A 17179-nucleotide genomic window follows, 5' to 3' on the forward strand; every position below is an offset into this window, starting at 1 on the left:
TGGGGCTTGAATTTGTGACCCCGAGATCAAGAGTCCCATACTCCACTGACTGAGCCAACCAGGCACCCCTCTCTTTTTTCTATTTTAGCCTACTGAACATAAAGTGGTATCTTGTTGTGGTTTTGATTTGTGTTTCCCTAATAACTAGTGCTTTCAAGCATTTTTTCATGTGTTTATTTGTATATCTTCTTTTGAAAACTGTCTATTCAAACCTTTTGCCCTTTTATTTTTTTTAAAGATTTTATTTTTAAATAATCTCTGCACCCAACAAAGGGCTTGAATTCACAGCCTTAGATCAAGAGTCACACGTTTCACCAACTGAGCCAGCCAGATGCCCCTTCCCCTTTTTTCAGTTTGTTCTTTTGGTCATTTTATTGTTGAGTTGTAAGAGTTCTTTATATTTTCTGAATACAAGTGCCTTGTAGGTCTATGGTTTGCAAATGTTTTCTTCCATGCCGTTCTTTTACTTTTTTGATTATGTCATTTGTAGCACAGAAGTTTTTAATTTTGATGAAGTCTAGTTTATATATTTTTTAAATCACATATGCTTTTGGTGTCATATCTAAGAAATCATTGCCGAAACTCAAGGCTGCAAAGGTTTATTCTTCTGCTTCTTCCGAGAGTTTTATAGTCTAGCTCTCACATGTGTGTCTTATTTTGAGTTAGCTTTTACATATAGTTTGAGGTATGGTTCCAGTTTCATTCTTCTGCATGTGGCTTTCCAGTTGTCTCCACTCCATTGTTGAAAAGACTGTTCTTTCTTTTTAAATTTTTTTTTTAACATTTATTTATTTTTTGAGAGACAGAGAGAGACAGAGCATGAGCAGGGGAGGAGCAGAGAGAGAGAAAGAGAGAGAGAGAGAGAGGGAGACACAGAATCCGAAGCAGGCTCCAGGCTCTGAGCTGTCAGCATAGAGCCTGATGCAGGGCTTGAACCCATCAACCGTGAGATCATGACCTGAGCCGAAGTCAGTCGCTTAACTGACTGAGCCACCCAGGCACCCCAAGATTGTTGTTAATTGTCTCTATGTTCCTTGTCAAAAACTAGTTGACCACAAATGTAAGGGTTTATTTTTGGACTTTCAACTCTGTTCCATTGATTTATATGCCTATCCTTATACTACTTACATAGTGTCTTGATTACTTATAGTTTTATAATAAAATTCGAAGTCAGGAAATATGACTCTCCCAACTCTGTTCCTTTTTCAAGACTGTTTTAGCTATTCAGAGTCCCTTGCTTTTCCATATTAATTTTATATGGATTCATTATATGTTCTCTGCAAAAAAAAGCAAGATATGGATTGCATTAAATCTACATATCATTGTGGGGGAGTGTTGCCATCTTAATGATATTCCATCTTCCAAACCATGAACACAAAATGTCTTTCCATCTATTTATGTCGTCTTTAATTTCTTTCATATGTTGTAGTTTTCAGTATGCAAGTCTTATACTTCTTTTGTCAAATTTATTAAGCTTTTTAGTCTTTTTGGTGCTATTTTAAGGGAAATTGTTGTCTTAATTTCAGTTTGGGAGTATACATTGCTTGGGTATAGACATAAAGTTGATTTTGTATGTTGATCATGTATCCTGCAACCTTGCTGAAATAATTCATTAACTCTAATAATTTTTTACCTATGAAAGTGGATTCCTTAGGATTTTCTATATACAAGATACTATCTGTAAATAGAGATAGTTTACTTCTTCCTTTCCACTTTAGATGCCTTTCCTTTCTTTTTTTTTAAGTTTGTTTCGAGAGTGAGAGAGAGAGAGAGAGAGAGAGAGAGCTTGAGCAGGGGAGGGGCAGAGAGAGAGGATCCAAAGCAAGCTCTATGCTGCCAGTGCAGAGCCCCGTGTGGGGCTCAAACTCACAAACCATGAGATCATGACCTGAACTGAAATCAAGAGTCGGAGGCTTAGCCAATTGAGCCACCCAGGCACTCCCGTCCCCCCTTTTTTCTCCCAAGTGTCCCAAGCTAAAACTTCCAGTACAATGTTAAAGTGGTAAAACCAGACACTCTTGTCTTGTTCCTGGTCTTAGGGAGATAGCTTTCAGTTTTTTACCCACTAAGTATCTAACAAGCTGCCTTTTGTCAGGTTGAGGAAGTTCCCTCTGTTGCTAGTTTGTTGAGTAATTTCATCATGAAAAGATGTTAAGTTCTGTCAAATGCTTTTTGTGTACGTATGTCTCTTGAAATGATTGTGTGGTTTTTGTCTTTTATTCTATTAATGTTGTATAGTATCTTGACTGACTCTCAGATGTTAAACTAACCTGCATTCCTGGGGTAAATTCTACTTGGACATGGTGTGTAATTTTTTTTATATGATGCTTGATTTGATTGGCTAATATTTTCTTGAGATTCTTGTATCTATATTCACACATAATGGATTTTTAATTGTAGCAAAACACACCACATAAAATTTATCATCTTAACCATTTTGAATTATGCAGTTCAGTAGTATTAAGTGTATTCACACTGTTGGGTAACCTGTCTCTAGCACTTTTTCATCTTGCAAAACTAAAACACTATACACATTAAACAACAACTCTCCATATCCCTCTCCTCCCATCCCCTGGCAACCAGCATTCTACTTTCTGTTTCTAGGAATTTGACTGCTCTAGATGCTTTATATAAGTAGCTTCATACAGGTTTTGTTTTTTTGTGACTGGATTCTCTCAGCATTATAGTCTCAAGGTTCATCCATTTTGTAGCATGTGTAAGAATTTCCTTTCTTTTAAGGCTGAAGAATTCTTGATTGTGTATAGGCCACATTTTGTTTATCCTTTTATCTGCTGGTGGACATTTGGGTTGTTTCCATCTTTTGGTTATTGCAAATAATGCTTCTGTGAACATGGATGTATGAATGTCTCTTTGAGGTCTTACTTCCAATTTTTTTGTATGTATATATACCCAGAAATCAAATTATTGGATTGTATCATACACAATGAGTTTTTGCTTTTACAGTTTGTATAAAATCAGGATTCAGATACAGTCCACAAATTTTGATTGGTTTATGTCTCCTAAATCTCTTTTAATGTGTTGCTTCTTTCTATGTTTCTTTTCTTTTTTCCTGCAGTTTATTTGATGAATAAACCGAGTATTATCTGTGTTTCCTAAAAGTGGTAAATGGATCTATAGACTTGAACAAATTAGGTGGTATTTTGTTCTTTCAAGAGGCACTTAAACGTTGTCTTTCTTTTTGTGATGTTAGTGGCCTTGGGTGATCAGTGTCTGCATCATTAACTGGTGGGGTTTGAAGAATGATAATAGTCTATTATTCCTTCTTTGTTTATTAGCTGGAATACTTCTTTAAAGAGAAAGTTCTCTTCTGCTATTTGGTTAACCAGTGGTATAGGCTGTGCTTTCCTATATCAGTTTTCAGTATAATGAGTTGGTTCACTTGCCTCTCCCACTGGTGACCTCATACTTTTGTTTGCTTTGATATTATTCTGATATCGTGGATTTAAACATATGTGATATATTTCAACTCGTTGTAGTTGTTTTTTTTTTTTAATGATGCCTACACTGTCCCATTTTTGGCCAGTAGGAACCTGTTCAGCTCGGCTCCTAAGCTGTTTTGTCAAGACCCTAGTACGGATAGTTTCTTTGCTACCAATAAAAATGTCCAGGCATGTGCATTTCCTGCCCCAGTTTTAGAATCATAATTTCTCCAGAAAAGTACTGTTTTTTTTGTTTTTGTCTTCAGAAATTATTTTAGGGATCACCTTCTGAGCACTAGGTATTTTAAGCTGCTGGGTTAGTGTTAGTATTTGTCTCTAGAAATCTTCCATTGCCACAGTGAAGAAAACAAACGTATAAGGAGCTACTACTGATGCTTCCAATACAAATTCAGGACCTCAGTGTTTTTACTTGATGTGTTCTACCTTACATCTTTATTTCCATTCTTCTTTAACAAGAATAATGGTTCTCTACAATATCAGCAATGAAAGATTTAGACTATCACAAATACTCCCTTGTTTTATTCCACATGACGTAACATCTCAAAATAACAAAACTAACACTACTACCACCAACAGAATCGTTACTGAAAAGAATTTTTTTTTCTCTTTTTTGGATATATCTATGAGATATTTAAATTACTGTTTAAAAGTCCCTTGAAATAACTCCTCTCTATGTGGTTATGCCATCAACTACATACACACATTGATTGTTTCATATTATTTTCAACTTACAGAGATTTTGTTAAATTAACATTCTAATTATGGGGTATATTTTTGTGGTTCCAAAGTAAAATCTATAGAAGGAGGAGGTATATCCAGTGAAATCTAATCTCTACCCCTCTCCTGCACTCTATTCCCTCTGTCTCTTCATAGGAGACTATGTTTTTAATGATTTGTCCTTCCCCTTTGTATAACATATATATTGAGATGGACATTTGTAGTCACCCTCTTTCTGTTATAAAGAGAATACATTGTGTGCACTTTTCTCTGCCATGCTGTTTTAACTTAACAAGGTACTCTGGAATAATTTTATAGTGATCGGTAGACTTTCATTCCTTCCCCTTCAGCCCTTCACCACATAGTATTCCCCTGTGAGGATGTGCCACCCAGTTCCTTCCTGGTAGCCATTAGGATTGTTCCTACTCTGTGTTATTAAAAATAATCCAGTGGTGAATAGACTTATTTCTGAATATATGTTTTCAATTTCTTTTTCTGGTTTATCTTTCGGATAGATTCCTACAAGTGGGATTAATGGGTGAAAGGTAAATTAATGTAATTTTTTAGATGCTGCCAAATTGTAGTATTTTACATCCCTACTAGCAATGTATGAGTGAGTGTTGCCAACAAAATACGTTGTCAGACCTTTTTATTTTTTGCCTTTGTGTTGGTGAAAAATGGTATCTCTGTGCGGTTTTACTTTGCATTTCCTTTATAAGCAAGTAAAGTGAAGTTGTTGTTGTTGTTGTTGTTGTTGTTGTTGTTTTCTAGTCTTTCTGATCAGTTCTGTCCTTTCTCTTTTTCAGAGTCAATACAGATTTGTATGTGAAGCTATTTTGAAAGTTTATGAAGAAGGATTTGTTAAACCCTTAACGACGTCATCAAATAAATAAGAAAGCATAAGTCTGGGATATGTGTTGGAAAACTGCTTTCTGTTCTATTCACTGTGCCATAATTCTGCTCGCAGGAAATGGCAGTTAGACAAAAACAATGAAGAACTAACAAAAACTGAAAACTTCAGCACTGTTGCACTTTATGTTTAAACAATGTCACTCTCTCAAAATCTGTAATTCATGTGTTTGAAGACTATTTCATGCTTTGCTCCGAACAAATAGTGAATAACTGAGTATGTTCAGGGTAATTTATGAAATCTGTGGTGGTGCCATGCAGTCCCCTTCTGGTAGAATTGCCACAAACGAGGCTCAGAATTCTCCTCATCTCTGATATACACCTGTATCTTGAAAGCAAAAAGAAGTATACATCAGGAGTCAGCTCTGGTGTTTCCCAGTGATTCATGTACTTACTATACTGATTACCAGATTTTTATTTTTTAAATTTTAGCAATATCATTCTCAATATTAGCCAATACACTGCCTATGGATGCAGCACATCTTTCCCCGTACTCCCCTGTAGAGACCTGCTGTTCGTGAGAAGAAAGATGGAATTTGCTTTTCCCAGGAAATGCTGCACAGTGTCCATTTACCAGCATCTTATAGAAAGTATAAATATGAATCTACAAGTTTTCTTGAATTTAATAATGTAACTTCTATTTATCATACGGTTGGCTTATTCCAAATCATGTGATTTCACATACTTGATGTAAAGGAATGCATGCGTTGTGTCTTAACCCCTTAAGTGCCTTGAGACGTCTTTGTATGTCTAATGAAAAGGCACTCATTTGACCCCACTAGGAGGTATGTGTGTATATTGTACATTTACATTTTTATGCATTTTGAATCAGTTTGCATTTAAAAAAAACAGCTTCTTGTATGAAGAGTTACGCAAAGAAGGGTATGGAAATTTTATTTCTTACTCAATTCCTGTATTTTGCCACAAGAAGCAAAGATAAATTGTGTTCTACTGAGTGAGCGTTCTGCTGCTATGGAATTATTGAAAATCTGCACATTCCTTTCCTGAGGGACAAGGGTTACAGTTGAGCAGCTCAAGTTAAAAGATGCTTTATTATTCAAATTTTCTCTTTATTTTATCCCTAACTTTAGAAATGGCACCTAATATGCATATTAAAGTTAAACATATTGATATTTTCAGCTAAAGTTAGAGCAATTCGTTGTGATTTATTTCTATCACTGTCTAAATTATTATTCTTAAAGCATTTATTTCGGTTCATATCAAGCTTTGCTCACACCAGTCTGTTGGTTGGGATGCTTCGAACGAGGAATGAAACGTTTTTGACTTATTTCTAAAGGTAATCCCTCAATAACTGCATTGAGGGTTTATTGTCATATTTGTGTACAATTAAATTACCCCAGTTTATATATACTTACTAAGTTATAAGCATGTTAATACGGAGGGTTTTGCTTGTCAGCCTGATGGAGGCTCTGGTTCCCTGTAAGGATGTGTATCCTTTCCTCTTCAGGACTTTTTTTTTAAGTCTACAGAGAGATAGAACTTTAAAATTGCCCAGTTTTAATATAAGTGGAAATTTGCTCACCTATTGAAATGTTATATTACACACTTGTTTTATATGGATTGTGGTTAAAATATTCATTTACTAATGGTTTCTGAATACTTCTGTATAGTCTTGATAAAACTTAGAGTTTGAATGATAGATATTGTGAAATGCCGTTCAGTATGAGGGGACAAATACACATTTAAAAATCTTCAGTGTAATCAAAGTGATGTTATTTCAGATAATCAGAACCCATAATAACACATTTTAGGAAATTAAGTCCTAAATATTGATAACCAAGATACCAAATAAATTATTATATTCAAATATTTTAATTTTTTAAGAGAAAAGTAAACATAACCTTTATGTCAAAGAGAAATTATCCTATCCCTGGATTTCACAGCCAAGACAGTATAAATTAGTAACTAACTAGAGTCTTATTTGAACATTCCATTTTCTACCAACAGATAAATATAATTTAGGCTGCTATATGACATAATGATAAGAAGTGAACAAGTAAAATGTTGAGGGTCTTCATAATTAATAGCTGTTTGACAGTTGTTTTTAATCTGAATTAAAATGAAAATCTATTCTGTGTGGACAGAATATGACAACCATAGATTAAAAAGATTAAAAAAATGCAGTTGTATAGATATGAACAGATAAATGTCATGGTTGGCATGTTCTTTAACTTACAGGTGTGTTTACACTTCTGAGATAAACTCTAATTTTGTTGGCAATGAGCACTGCTGCCTTTTAAAATGATTAATTCCAGTCTTTAAGTGGTAAATATTAGAAGTCTAGAGTTACATTTAAATTTCTCATATATGGATTTTTCATCTGGGAGCTGCCCTCTGTCAGTATTTTTATGTACAGAAAAGATCCTTTTTTAAAGGCATATTTATTAGGATCTTAAAACAAATTATCCTTCAGAGCTTCTTAAAATGGATATGCTAATTATATAAGCTTCTGTGTTCACCCAACAAATCAGACTTTATCCGTTACACCTAAGAATTTTTAACCTGTTCATCAATCTAAATAGGGTTCTAGGAATAATCCCAGCTTTAATATGCCAAGTAGGTCTAGATTTTCCATTCATATCCATGTAATACTGTGTAATAAAAATGTCAAATTTCTTGTATCTGAACTGCTCTCCCTTTCCTCCAGTTAACTCCTCTGCTCTCCCACTCCCCCCGCCCGCAGAGAAATCAATGCTACTGTTCTTCTCACAAGTGGAAATAGATATTGGTGAATCAAGGGGCTTTGTAAATGATAAATGTTTATGAAAACCTTTCCTCTCTGATTTAAGGTGGTTTTACCATGTTCATTTCAGATTTTGTTGAGCATCAGATTTGTGTCAGCACTGTGTACATAGCATGAGGAATATTTTGGAATAGACTTTACATTCACAAGAAGAATTGGTGGTATTTGTTAAATGAGTACATCCATTCAAAATAGAGGCAGAGTAAACAGCTTAAGAAATAATTTTCTTCGTGTGGCCTGCTAGCACAAGTGGGGGGGGGGGGGGTGTTGCTCATTTTGATTAAGAGTAAAGAGAAAATTTATATATAAAAACTGACTTCAAACTTAAGAAGGTATGATAAGCCATTAAGACAGTTGCTTGAAGGTTTCAAGTACTACTATGTACACTTTTGTGTGTTTATATATATTTGTGTGTTTCATAAAGGCTAATGGTAACAAACAGAGGTAAAGGATTATTTTAACTATAGAGTTGTTTATAATCTGCTGGCAGGTCTGGTCAGGTCTAATCAGGTATTTGAGTGAAAGTCTTCTGTCTCCACTAGAAATACTCTTAACTTGAGAGCTGAAAGGAACTTGAATGATTTTATCTAATCTCACCTTCTCCATTATTTTAGGCAACATATATGAATAGATCATAAATTGTTGTGAATTTTAGTCTGTTTCAGCTCAAGAATTATACTCAGGCAGTGTTTTCACTTAATAACTATGATCTTAGAAGATGTCACTTAATTTAGAAAATAAGTAGGCTTTAAAAGGTGATCCTAATTAGGACCCTGACTCAGTTTGCTAGTTATGCTTCTCTGATAGAACATAAGCTTTTGTGAAGTGTTTAGGCTGATAACACATGCAGTACAAAAACATTCTGAAATGTAAACTAGAAGACTAATTTTTTAAAAGCACTTAAGACATAGAACTAGGATTTAGGATATATGTCGAGTTATAATCAAATAATTTATGTTCATAATGTGAACATGTAGTAGAATTAAAGCATTACTTATTTTATAATCTAATCAGGAAGGGAGAAAGAAAGAAGAATTTTTAACAATGTTCTATTTAATACCTGTGTTTTGAATATTTAAGATATTCTGATAGTAAGGTTGCCAAAGTAGTTTTGAATTCATAAAAATTATTTATACCACAATAAGGTGGGATATGTTTACATCTCTTTTATTTTGTAGTTTAGGTAAATTTACACTTAAGTCACTTAGAGTAAATATATTATGGTAAGTAGTTGTGGGAATAAACATCTCTTAATAATATGACATGAAAAAGATGAATTGTGTCGCACACAGTTGGCTTTTATGCCACATCAACAAAGTAACCATATTATCATTGCTTACTTCCCACATTTACTTTAGCTGTTCAACCAGTTTCTGCAGTCGTGTGTGTGTGTGTGTCTGTGTGTGTGTGTGTCTGTCTGTGTGTGTGTGGTGTTTCTTCCAAGTAAAATAGCCATGTTGTTAAAATCCACTGGATTTTATCAGATATCAGAATTACTGATCTGTTGGCAGATTTATTGGTGTCTCAGTGTGATCACAACATAAGTTATAGCAACTGTTTATAAAATTCTTAGTGAATTGTATAGCTACAAAGGAATACAAGTAATAAAACATTCTTGAGCGAACTAATAGAGAAGTTCAGCAATTTTATAAAGAGCCCATGAAATTAATCCCTAAATTGTATTTCGGGAGTTCATCTTATTTTACAATGTCTGCAACTGTTACCAACAATTGTTTTATTATATACTAACTTCCTTTATTCTTAGTAGCAATTCGTACATAAGCCTCTCAATAGTATCAAAAACCAACAAGTCCTATATCAGCCAGAAATGAGACATTTTATTTTCATAATCTTGGTGAAGTTGTCCTGGGTAAACACCAAATAGTTACTTCTGTTTCCATTTCTAAATCTGCTGCTATTTATTTGTATGTTTTTCTACTGCAATTTACTATTGATTTCTAAAGTTTTATAGTCATTGTTATTTTTATTTTAGCAGTCCAAGCTCAGTGGGCAGCCAGAAGTAGTATCTACTGGGGTGCAATCCATCAATATTGACTAGATGTGATTCAGTGCATAAAGAAGAAAAGCATTTTTTTTAAATTTACGAAGTGAAAGGTATTAGCAATATTGCAAGTTAAAGACTACAATTTTAGGTGGAAGTCCTAACGTTTAACTTCCTGAAACCTTTTAAAATTTCCAATAAGAGAATGAGAGTGTTTAAAAGCCTTGATGTGCTCATCATGGAAGTTTCAGTTAAGCACTGTAGAATTTTCCTACTTGTGTAAATGATACAGAAAATATTTTTCTATGGACAAAAGATTGAAACTGTTAACTTCTTTTACTTCATTGTGTAAAAGGAAATGATACTTGTATGTCTTTCATGCTGTAAAAATATGAATGTATCTTTGAAATGTTATTAGAATTATGACTTGATTCTAAGGAAACTCTTTGTTTTCAAAAGTCAGCAAGGGATTGAAAAAAAATGAAAGGAAGAGTATTCCATCCACTTCATTATATAAAACGCAATTTTAGAAGAAAATTGTAATTTTCATTATAAACAAGCAATCATTACTGAAGCATATTTCAGATATAACATACATTGTTTTGTATTCTGTTTTGTTTTAGTTCTAGAATAGAAAATTTCAAGAAAACTTGTGCTTACTATTTTTAAGTGTAAAACAATTGAATTCTAGACTTCTGGAGTGTGGAAGGGTGTTTTTGTGTGAGGGTAAACATTCTGCTGCATGTGTTTACCGTGAAGGAAAGTTCTCAGGCTTTGTCAATGTGGCAGCCACAAATGAGGACATCGTTGTGAGTGTGACTTTGGTGACGCCAGAAATCTGTGCATCAGATCCACTATAGTAAATATGTGCAGAGGCCCCTGACAAATAGTTTTGCCTTCTTATGATCAGTATCTTGGACAGGTAAGACCACTGAGCCCAGTTCTGACCTGTAACAGTGGTGTATTAGATGCTTAGGGATTTATTAATTCAGCTGAACAACAAACCCTACCATGTTTTAGGCATGATTTGCTCAATAGTCTTTTTAAAGGGTAGTACTTATTATTCATCACTTGTTACACTTGACTCAATGGGACCTTCATTATTTTGACTCCTGCTTCCGTATATCCAACTTCAGAAAAGTAATTTCATCTTATAGTCTTTGTGAAGTAAATACCCTGAAGCTATAAGGTGATACCTTTCTTCATTAGCTTTTTTTTTTCTTTTACAGTGGTTAAGAGATTAATATCAGGCCCCCTCAACCCTGAGAGTTTCCAAAATGTAACAAATATTACTTGTAACTTTAACCGAAATGCCACCTTGCTAAATGAAATTATCACCATGACATCGTCAAGGAGGATCAGCCCAGTTTACCATCTTAGACAGAAATAGGTGCTGACGTTTGATTTCCCCAAATTCACTGTAGTCACAATTGAGCCCATTTTACCTTTTATTTAAAAGAAGCTTTTTAGTTTTTACTCCTGAATTGTGTTGCAGTTCCTTGCCTTCCCTGGCAAGAACATTTCAATCCAATTCTGGGATTCTCTGGCACCCATCTTTTCCAACCCTTTAGTGAGTTCACAAGATTATTCAGTCTTTCTTATATCCTGTAGAGTAGGTCAAATTTCAATGCTGAAATTGACTTCTTGAATTTTAAATAGTAGCACTTTATTTCATGCTTACTACTGACTTAATTTATACATTGAAAAATAAAATCTATCCTAGGAGTTTTGTAAATATGGAAAAACTTTAGTGGATTAGTATGTAGAACTCATTGGATTGGACCCAAGTTCAGTGCTTTACAATGATCTCCTGGTCATTTGATATTTAAAAGGTAATTTGTGTGGTTTTAGCTTTGCCACTTTTCTGTAATTAATTTAGTACAGTGAAGCCTACCCAGTTGACTATCCAGCTGGACTCTGGGTGCTCTCAGCTAGCTTCAACCAGGTTTGGTTTACAATAATCCTTTCTGCTTTGAATTTTCCTACATGACATGAATACTTGGAAATCCACTTGTTTGGTTTTAAGTGGTAGGTAGGGGTTAAGTCAATACCGCACCACAAGTAAGTTGAAGAGGGCAAAGTCCTGATACTTTATATACGTGTCAAGGGACAGGATTTAAGACACTAAAAACAGTTTACATTAAGCTGTTTTCATTTTATCTCATTAGAGTATGTGTGCTTGGAAAAAAAACAAAAAACTGTCCAACCCAGTGTTCTTAAAGCATCAGGACATTGCAGTTACAATCCATATTGTTATCTTTTCAAGTAAGAAAAGCTAGTCTTTATTTTCTACAGTGTAGGCTTAATTTTAGGACAATTTACTATATACTCATCAGTGATATTTTTAAGTATTAGTTTTACAAAGAATTATTTCTATGTAGAGGGTGTATTAATTTGGGATTTTTTTTCTTGTAACAGGTGCTATATGTAAATATGAAGGGCGAAAAGTCACTTAGTTAAAAATCTAGTTTATTTCGTTATTAAAATATGATTTTGCATTTCTGCTGTCATTTCACGTTTGATTGTACTGAACTAGTAGCAAAATGGAATTAGCCCCTTAATTTTTAAAATTAACTCTCTTTCCCCATTTCACAAAAATAGCTCTTTCCATGTGGTTTGTTTCCACAATTAAGAGGCAAAGAAGCTTAGGGTTCGTTTAAAATGTATAAGCTTGAATTTGGTCAACACGGGATAATTTGAAATCAGCGCTCTGCATTTGTCACTGCAGCTTACTGTATGCTTGAAAAGCCTGTGTATTTGTTTTAATTTCAGTGAAAAACTAGAATTCCTGAAGTTTATTCATGTAAAAAAAATCTATGAATACTAACATCAGACAGGATTAAAATGCTGATTTACATTAAAACTGTTTTAGTCCTAAGAGCAACTTCTGTTACGTGCAATGCTATTACACATATTTTGTTGGCCATATTTCATTTTGATTGAGAAATAGTTGTTCAGGTACAGACGTGAAAAAACTCTAGCTGTGACTTTTAATTGTTCAATTGCAAAATAAAGATGTGCTTTAGTAATTTAAAGTATAGGAGTTTTGAAGATTATTTTTTGTTGTTGGGCTTTTCTGACAGTGGTTGTATTCATTAATGGGGGATCCGAAGGGGCTGGGAGAATGCTAAGTGCAAACTTTATTTCTAGAATTTCTGTTTCACGAGTGGCTGTGTTTGGGGAGGGGTGAGGAGATTAAGTAAGGAACTAAAAGGGATTTAGAGGATTAAAGAATAAGGAAATGTTCTTCCTTCACTTCAGCCACTGCTTGACTCCTCTCTCCTCCCAGCACCAGCCCCTCTTCTGGTATTCCTGACCTAAGATCTTGTCAATCAAAATAAGGGACCTTTCTGTACCTACATTCAGCATGCCTTGTGTCTTCCCCAAATGCAGTTGAAGTATGCCATCTTTCACCTGAAAGAAAATAATTTCCTAAAAAATTAATATTTAAGTAATTTCGTATCTAAAAAATGAAGGCAAAGATAAAGATTTATGATTATGCCATGATTATTCTCAGGTACATAATAATAGAAATTCAAACAGTATAAGGAAGATTCACAAGGAGGTGTAAAAGCCTCTGACCTACCCCTAAGAGTAGTCTCCCTCAAACCGATGACAACTTCTATTCAATGTCTTGTATTTTCCTCTGGGGGGAAATGTGTGTGTATGCATTTGTAAGTACATATACATTTTGTTAATGTCAGAGGGATCGTACAACATATTCTGCAGTGCTTTGTCACCCTGGAAAGACTTCCATATCAGCATATTCAGGTCTACCTCATTCTCCTCAATCACTGCCTTGTACTCCATCCTATGGATATACCGTAATTTAATTTCCTGATGCACACTTACCTTGTTTCCAGTTCATACTGTACAAGCAATGCTCTACTGAACCTCCTTTTGCAAATATTTTCTTTAATCATTATAAGCATAAACGTAGGGTAAATTTCTACCAGCAAAGTTGCTAGATCATAGGGCACCTGCATTTTGAAATTTTAATAAATATTGTCTAATTGTTCTTGGAGAAGTTTATATCAGCTTATGGTTCCATCAAAGCATATGAGAATGTCTGTTTCCCCACATTTTTATTAGAACTGATATCAAACTTGCTCATCTTATAAATGAAATTATCTTTTGACAATGCATTTCTTCTGTGAGGAAGTTAAGTAGATTTTCATATCCTTATTGATCTTTTGTATTTCTTGTTCTCAAAATTCCATATTGATATCCTTTGCTTATTTTTATATCAGGTTGTTTAATGTTCTATTCATATGAGATGTTGGAAATTAAAGAAATTAGTCACTTGACAGTCATGTGTTTATATATTGCAAACCTTTTTTCTTACGGTGTTCTTTGACTTTATTCTTCTAGGGTGTTGGGGGGACATGATAATATTTTTAATACTTTTATCAACAATGTATCAGTCTTCTTCGTGACTTCGGAGTTTGGGGTATACCTGCAAAAGCTTGACTCTAATCCTCTATTAACATTCCATCTGTGACAGAAGCTCTCTTAACCACCTTCTAAGTAACCCACTCTGTAGACTGGCACTCTGTTTTCCCCTCTTGTTCTCCCCTTGCCACCACTGACTGCTCTGAGTCATGCCAGAACTCTTGGGGTTCCAATTAAAGTAGTAAGCTTCCTAAAATCAGCTGTATTTATTTGCTAACCTATATATGCAAATTTATCTTTCTGATACCATTTAATTATGTGCTACATAAGCCAGTGAAATGTGCATGTGAAAAGCAGGAGGGTTGGATTTTTGCAAAACCCTTATAAAGGGGTCATTAAAACTTCATCAAATTCTTTAAAAATTATTTAAAATAGGTATTAGTGAGACGATTATGAGAGACTAACAAAGGATGATGCATTTGAGAGACAGAAAAAAATAGATGCCACACTTGGGGTCTGTTTTTTGCAACAGAGACTCAGGGACTATAATTGGGCTCAAACCCAAAGTAAAAGTAAAACCTTGTTCCTACATAAAAAAGAATCAGAGATAAAAATGCATTTTTTGTCCTAAGCTAAAACAAAATGCTTGTATTTTTCTCTCTCCTTTAAATGGCTTTTCAATTAACCAACTAACCATTAGTTTTGGTACCATCAGATACAGTTTCTACTGTATGTAAAAATTCCTCTCGAATATTTAGACAGTTTTTAAGTTTGCTATTAAAAATTATGATAGCCTTTTATATATTCCCTTTTAAATTATACTTGTACATATGGGTCAATTATCTATAAAATTCCCCCCAACATAATATATTTTGAATATATAAAAATATTCAAACATACAGAAAATTGAAAGAATTGAAGTTAACATCCATATACTCATCCCCTACATTCTGTAATTACCATCTTGCTATATTTGTCTTATGACTTGTCCATCTACCTAGGCATCTCTCAATCCATCAATACATCTTTTATGCACTTCATAAAATGATGTTGCCCACATCTGTACACTTGACCCCTGAGCACTTCAGCTCATGTATCTCTAATCTTCAACAATTATCTCTTTTTGACATAACGTTTTTATCAGTAAAATAAATATTAAGTCTACCATTCAGTAAGTTTTAATGAATGCATATTTCTATGAAAGTCAAACCCCCATGGGGATCAAGAGGTACAAACTTCCAATTATAAAATGAGTCAGTGGGATGTAGTGTATATCATATTGATTTTAGTCAATAATACTGCATTTCAAATTTGAAAGTTGGTGAGAAAGTAAATCTTAAAAATTCTTACCACAAGAAAAAATTTTTAACTGCATAGGTTGTCAGATGGTAACTAGACTTAATGTGGTGATCATTATACAAATGTCAAATCATGTTGTATATCTGAAATTAATATGTTGTATGTCAATTCTATTTCAGTTAAAAAAGAAAGAACGGGGAGGGCGCCTGGCTGGCTCAGTCAGTAGAGACTGACTCTTGGTCTCTGGGTTGTTAGTTTGAGCTTCCCGTTAGGTGTAGAGAGTACTTAAAAACAAAGTCTTTTTTTTTTTAAGTTTATTTGTTTTGAGAGAGAGAGAGAGCTTGGGCACACAATTGGGGAGGGGTAAGGGAGGAGAGAGAGAATCCCAAGCAGGTTCTGCAAGGTGAGCTCAGAGCCCCATACAGGACTCTGTCTCTGGAACTGTGAGGTCATGACCTGAGGCGAAATCAAGAGTCAGAGGCTTAATGACTGAGCCACCTCAGAGGCTCCAAAATCTTAAGAAAAAAGAAAGGAGGAAAAAACCTACATAAGGATTTGATACAGAACATTTTCATCACTTGAGAGAGTCTCCTTTTCCCTTCCCAGTCCATTACTACCCTTACCTTCCTTCCCTTCGTTAGCTTCCTGGGGCTACCCTAACAAAGTACCACGAACTGGGTGCCTTAAAACGACAGGAATCTATTGTCTTACAGTTCTAGAGTCCAGAATCCAAACTCAGAATGTTATCAGGGCCATGCACCCACCCCCGGAGGGTGCTAGGGAAGGATCTCTTCGTGTGTCTTTCTTAGCTTCAGGTAGCCTTGGACCTTCCTTGGCTTTTAAATTTAACCACTCCAAAAGTCCATCTTAGCATGGACATTGTTCTGTGAGGAAACCAGCTATATTGGATTAGAGGCCCATGCTACTCCAGCACCACCTCATCTTAGTTTTGTCTGCAATGACCCTATTTCCAAATAAAGTTACATTCTGAGGTACTGGCAGTTAGGACTTCAAAATGTCTTTTGTGGGGGGTGGACAGAATACAACCTACAACATTACTAGAGGCAGTGAGTATACTGATTCTTAGAGATTATAATAGCCTGTCCTAGAATTTTTCATACATGCAATTTGTATATTCTAAGACTCGTTTTAGTCAAAATTTCTGAGATTCATCACTTTGGTTTTTATTTGGTAAGTGGTTAAATATATTAATAGTTTGCTTATCGGCCTCCTTTTCATGGGTAGCTGGGCTTGGAGACATTCTTGATTTGGGGGATCTTATCAGTAAAAATGCTGTGAACATTCCTGTACAAGTATGCTTGTGAACACATGCTTTCGTTTCTGAGTAAATATCGAGGAGTGGAATTGCTGAATATGTTAAGTATACCTGAAAGTTTTTACTGATACTGTCAAAATTGGCTTCCAAAACTATACTTCCATCATTTTACCACCTCATCAGTAATGTGTCTGTGTCTCCACCCTTGGTGGATATCATGACTCTTACATTTTCTCATGTAATAAGACATATATAAAATGTGATTTGCAAATTTGAATATCTTTTTATATGCTTCTTGGCCATGCATGTTTCTTTCTTGGTGAATTGTCCATTCAGGTCCTTTCTGTTTTACAACTTGG

General features: G+C 34.6%; 1 protein-coding gene across 2 annotated transcripts in view; it reads left to right on the forward strand.

The window, feature by feature from the left end:
- PTPN4 (protein tyrosine phosphatase non-receptor type 4) overlaps positions 1-12888 on the forward strand; it is a 227215-nt gene extending 214327 nt beyond the window's left edge. For both annotated transcript variants that reach the window (XM_019469362.2, XM_019469367.2), the window contains exon 27: positions 4985-12888. In XM_019469362.2, coding sequence (XP_019324907.1) covers positions 4985-5071 — 87 coding nt within the window. In that variant the 3' untranslated portion in view covers positions 5072-12888. The remainder of the gene's footprint in view (positions 1-4984) is intronic.
- Positions 12889-17179: the final 4291 nt, after the last annotated feature.

The sequence above is a fragment of the Panthera pardus genome, unplaced genomic scaffold (assembly GCF_024362965.1).
Source record: "Panthera pardus isolate Hobbes unplaced genomic scaffold, ASM2436296v1 HiC_scaffold_10, whole genome shotgun sequence".
NCBI classification, from domain to species: Eukaryota; Metazoa; Chordata; class Mammalia; order Carnivora; family Felidae; genus Panthera; species Panthera pardus.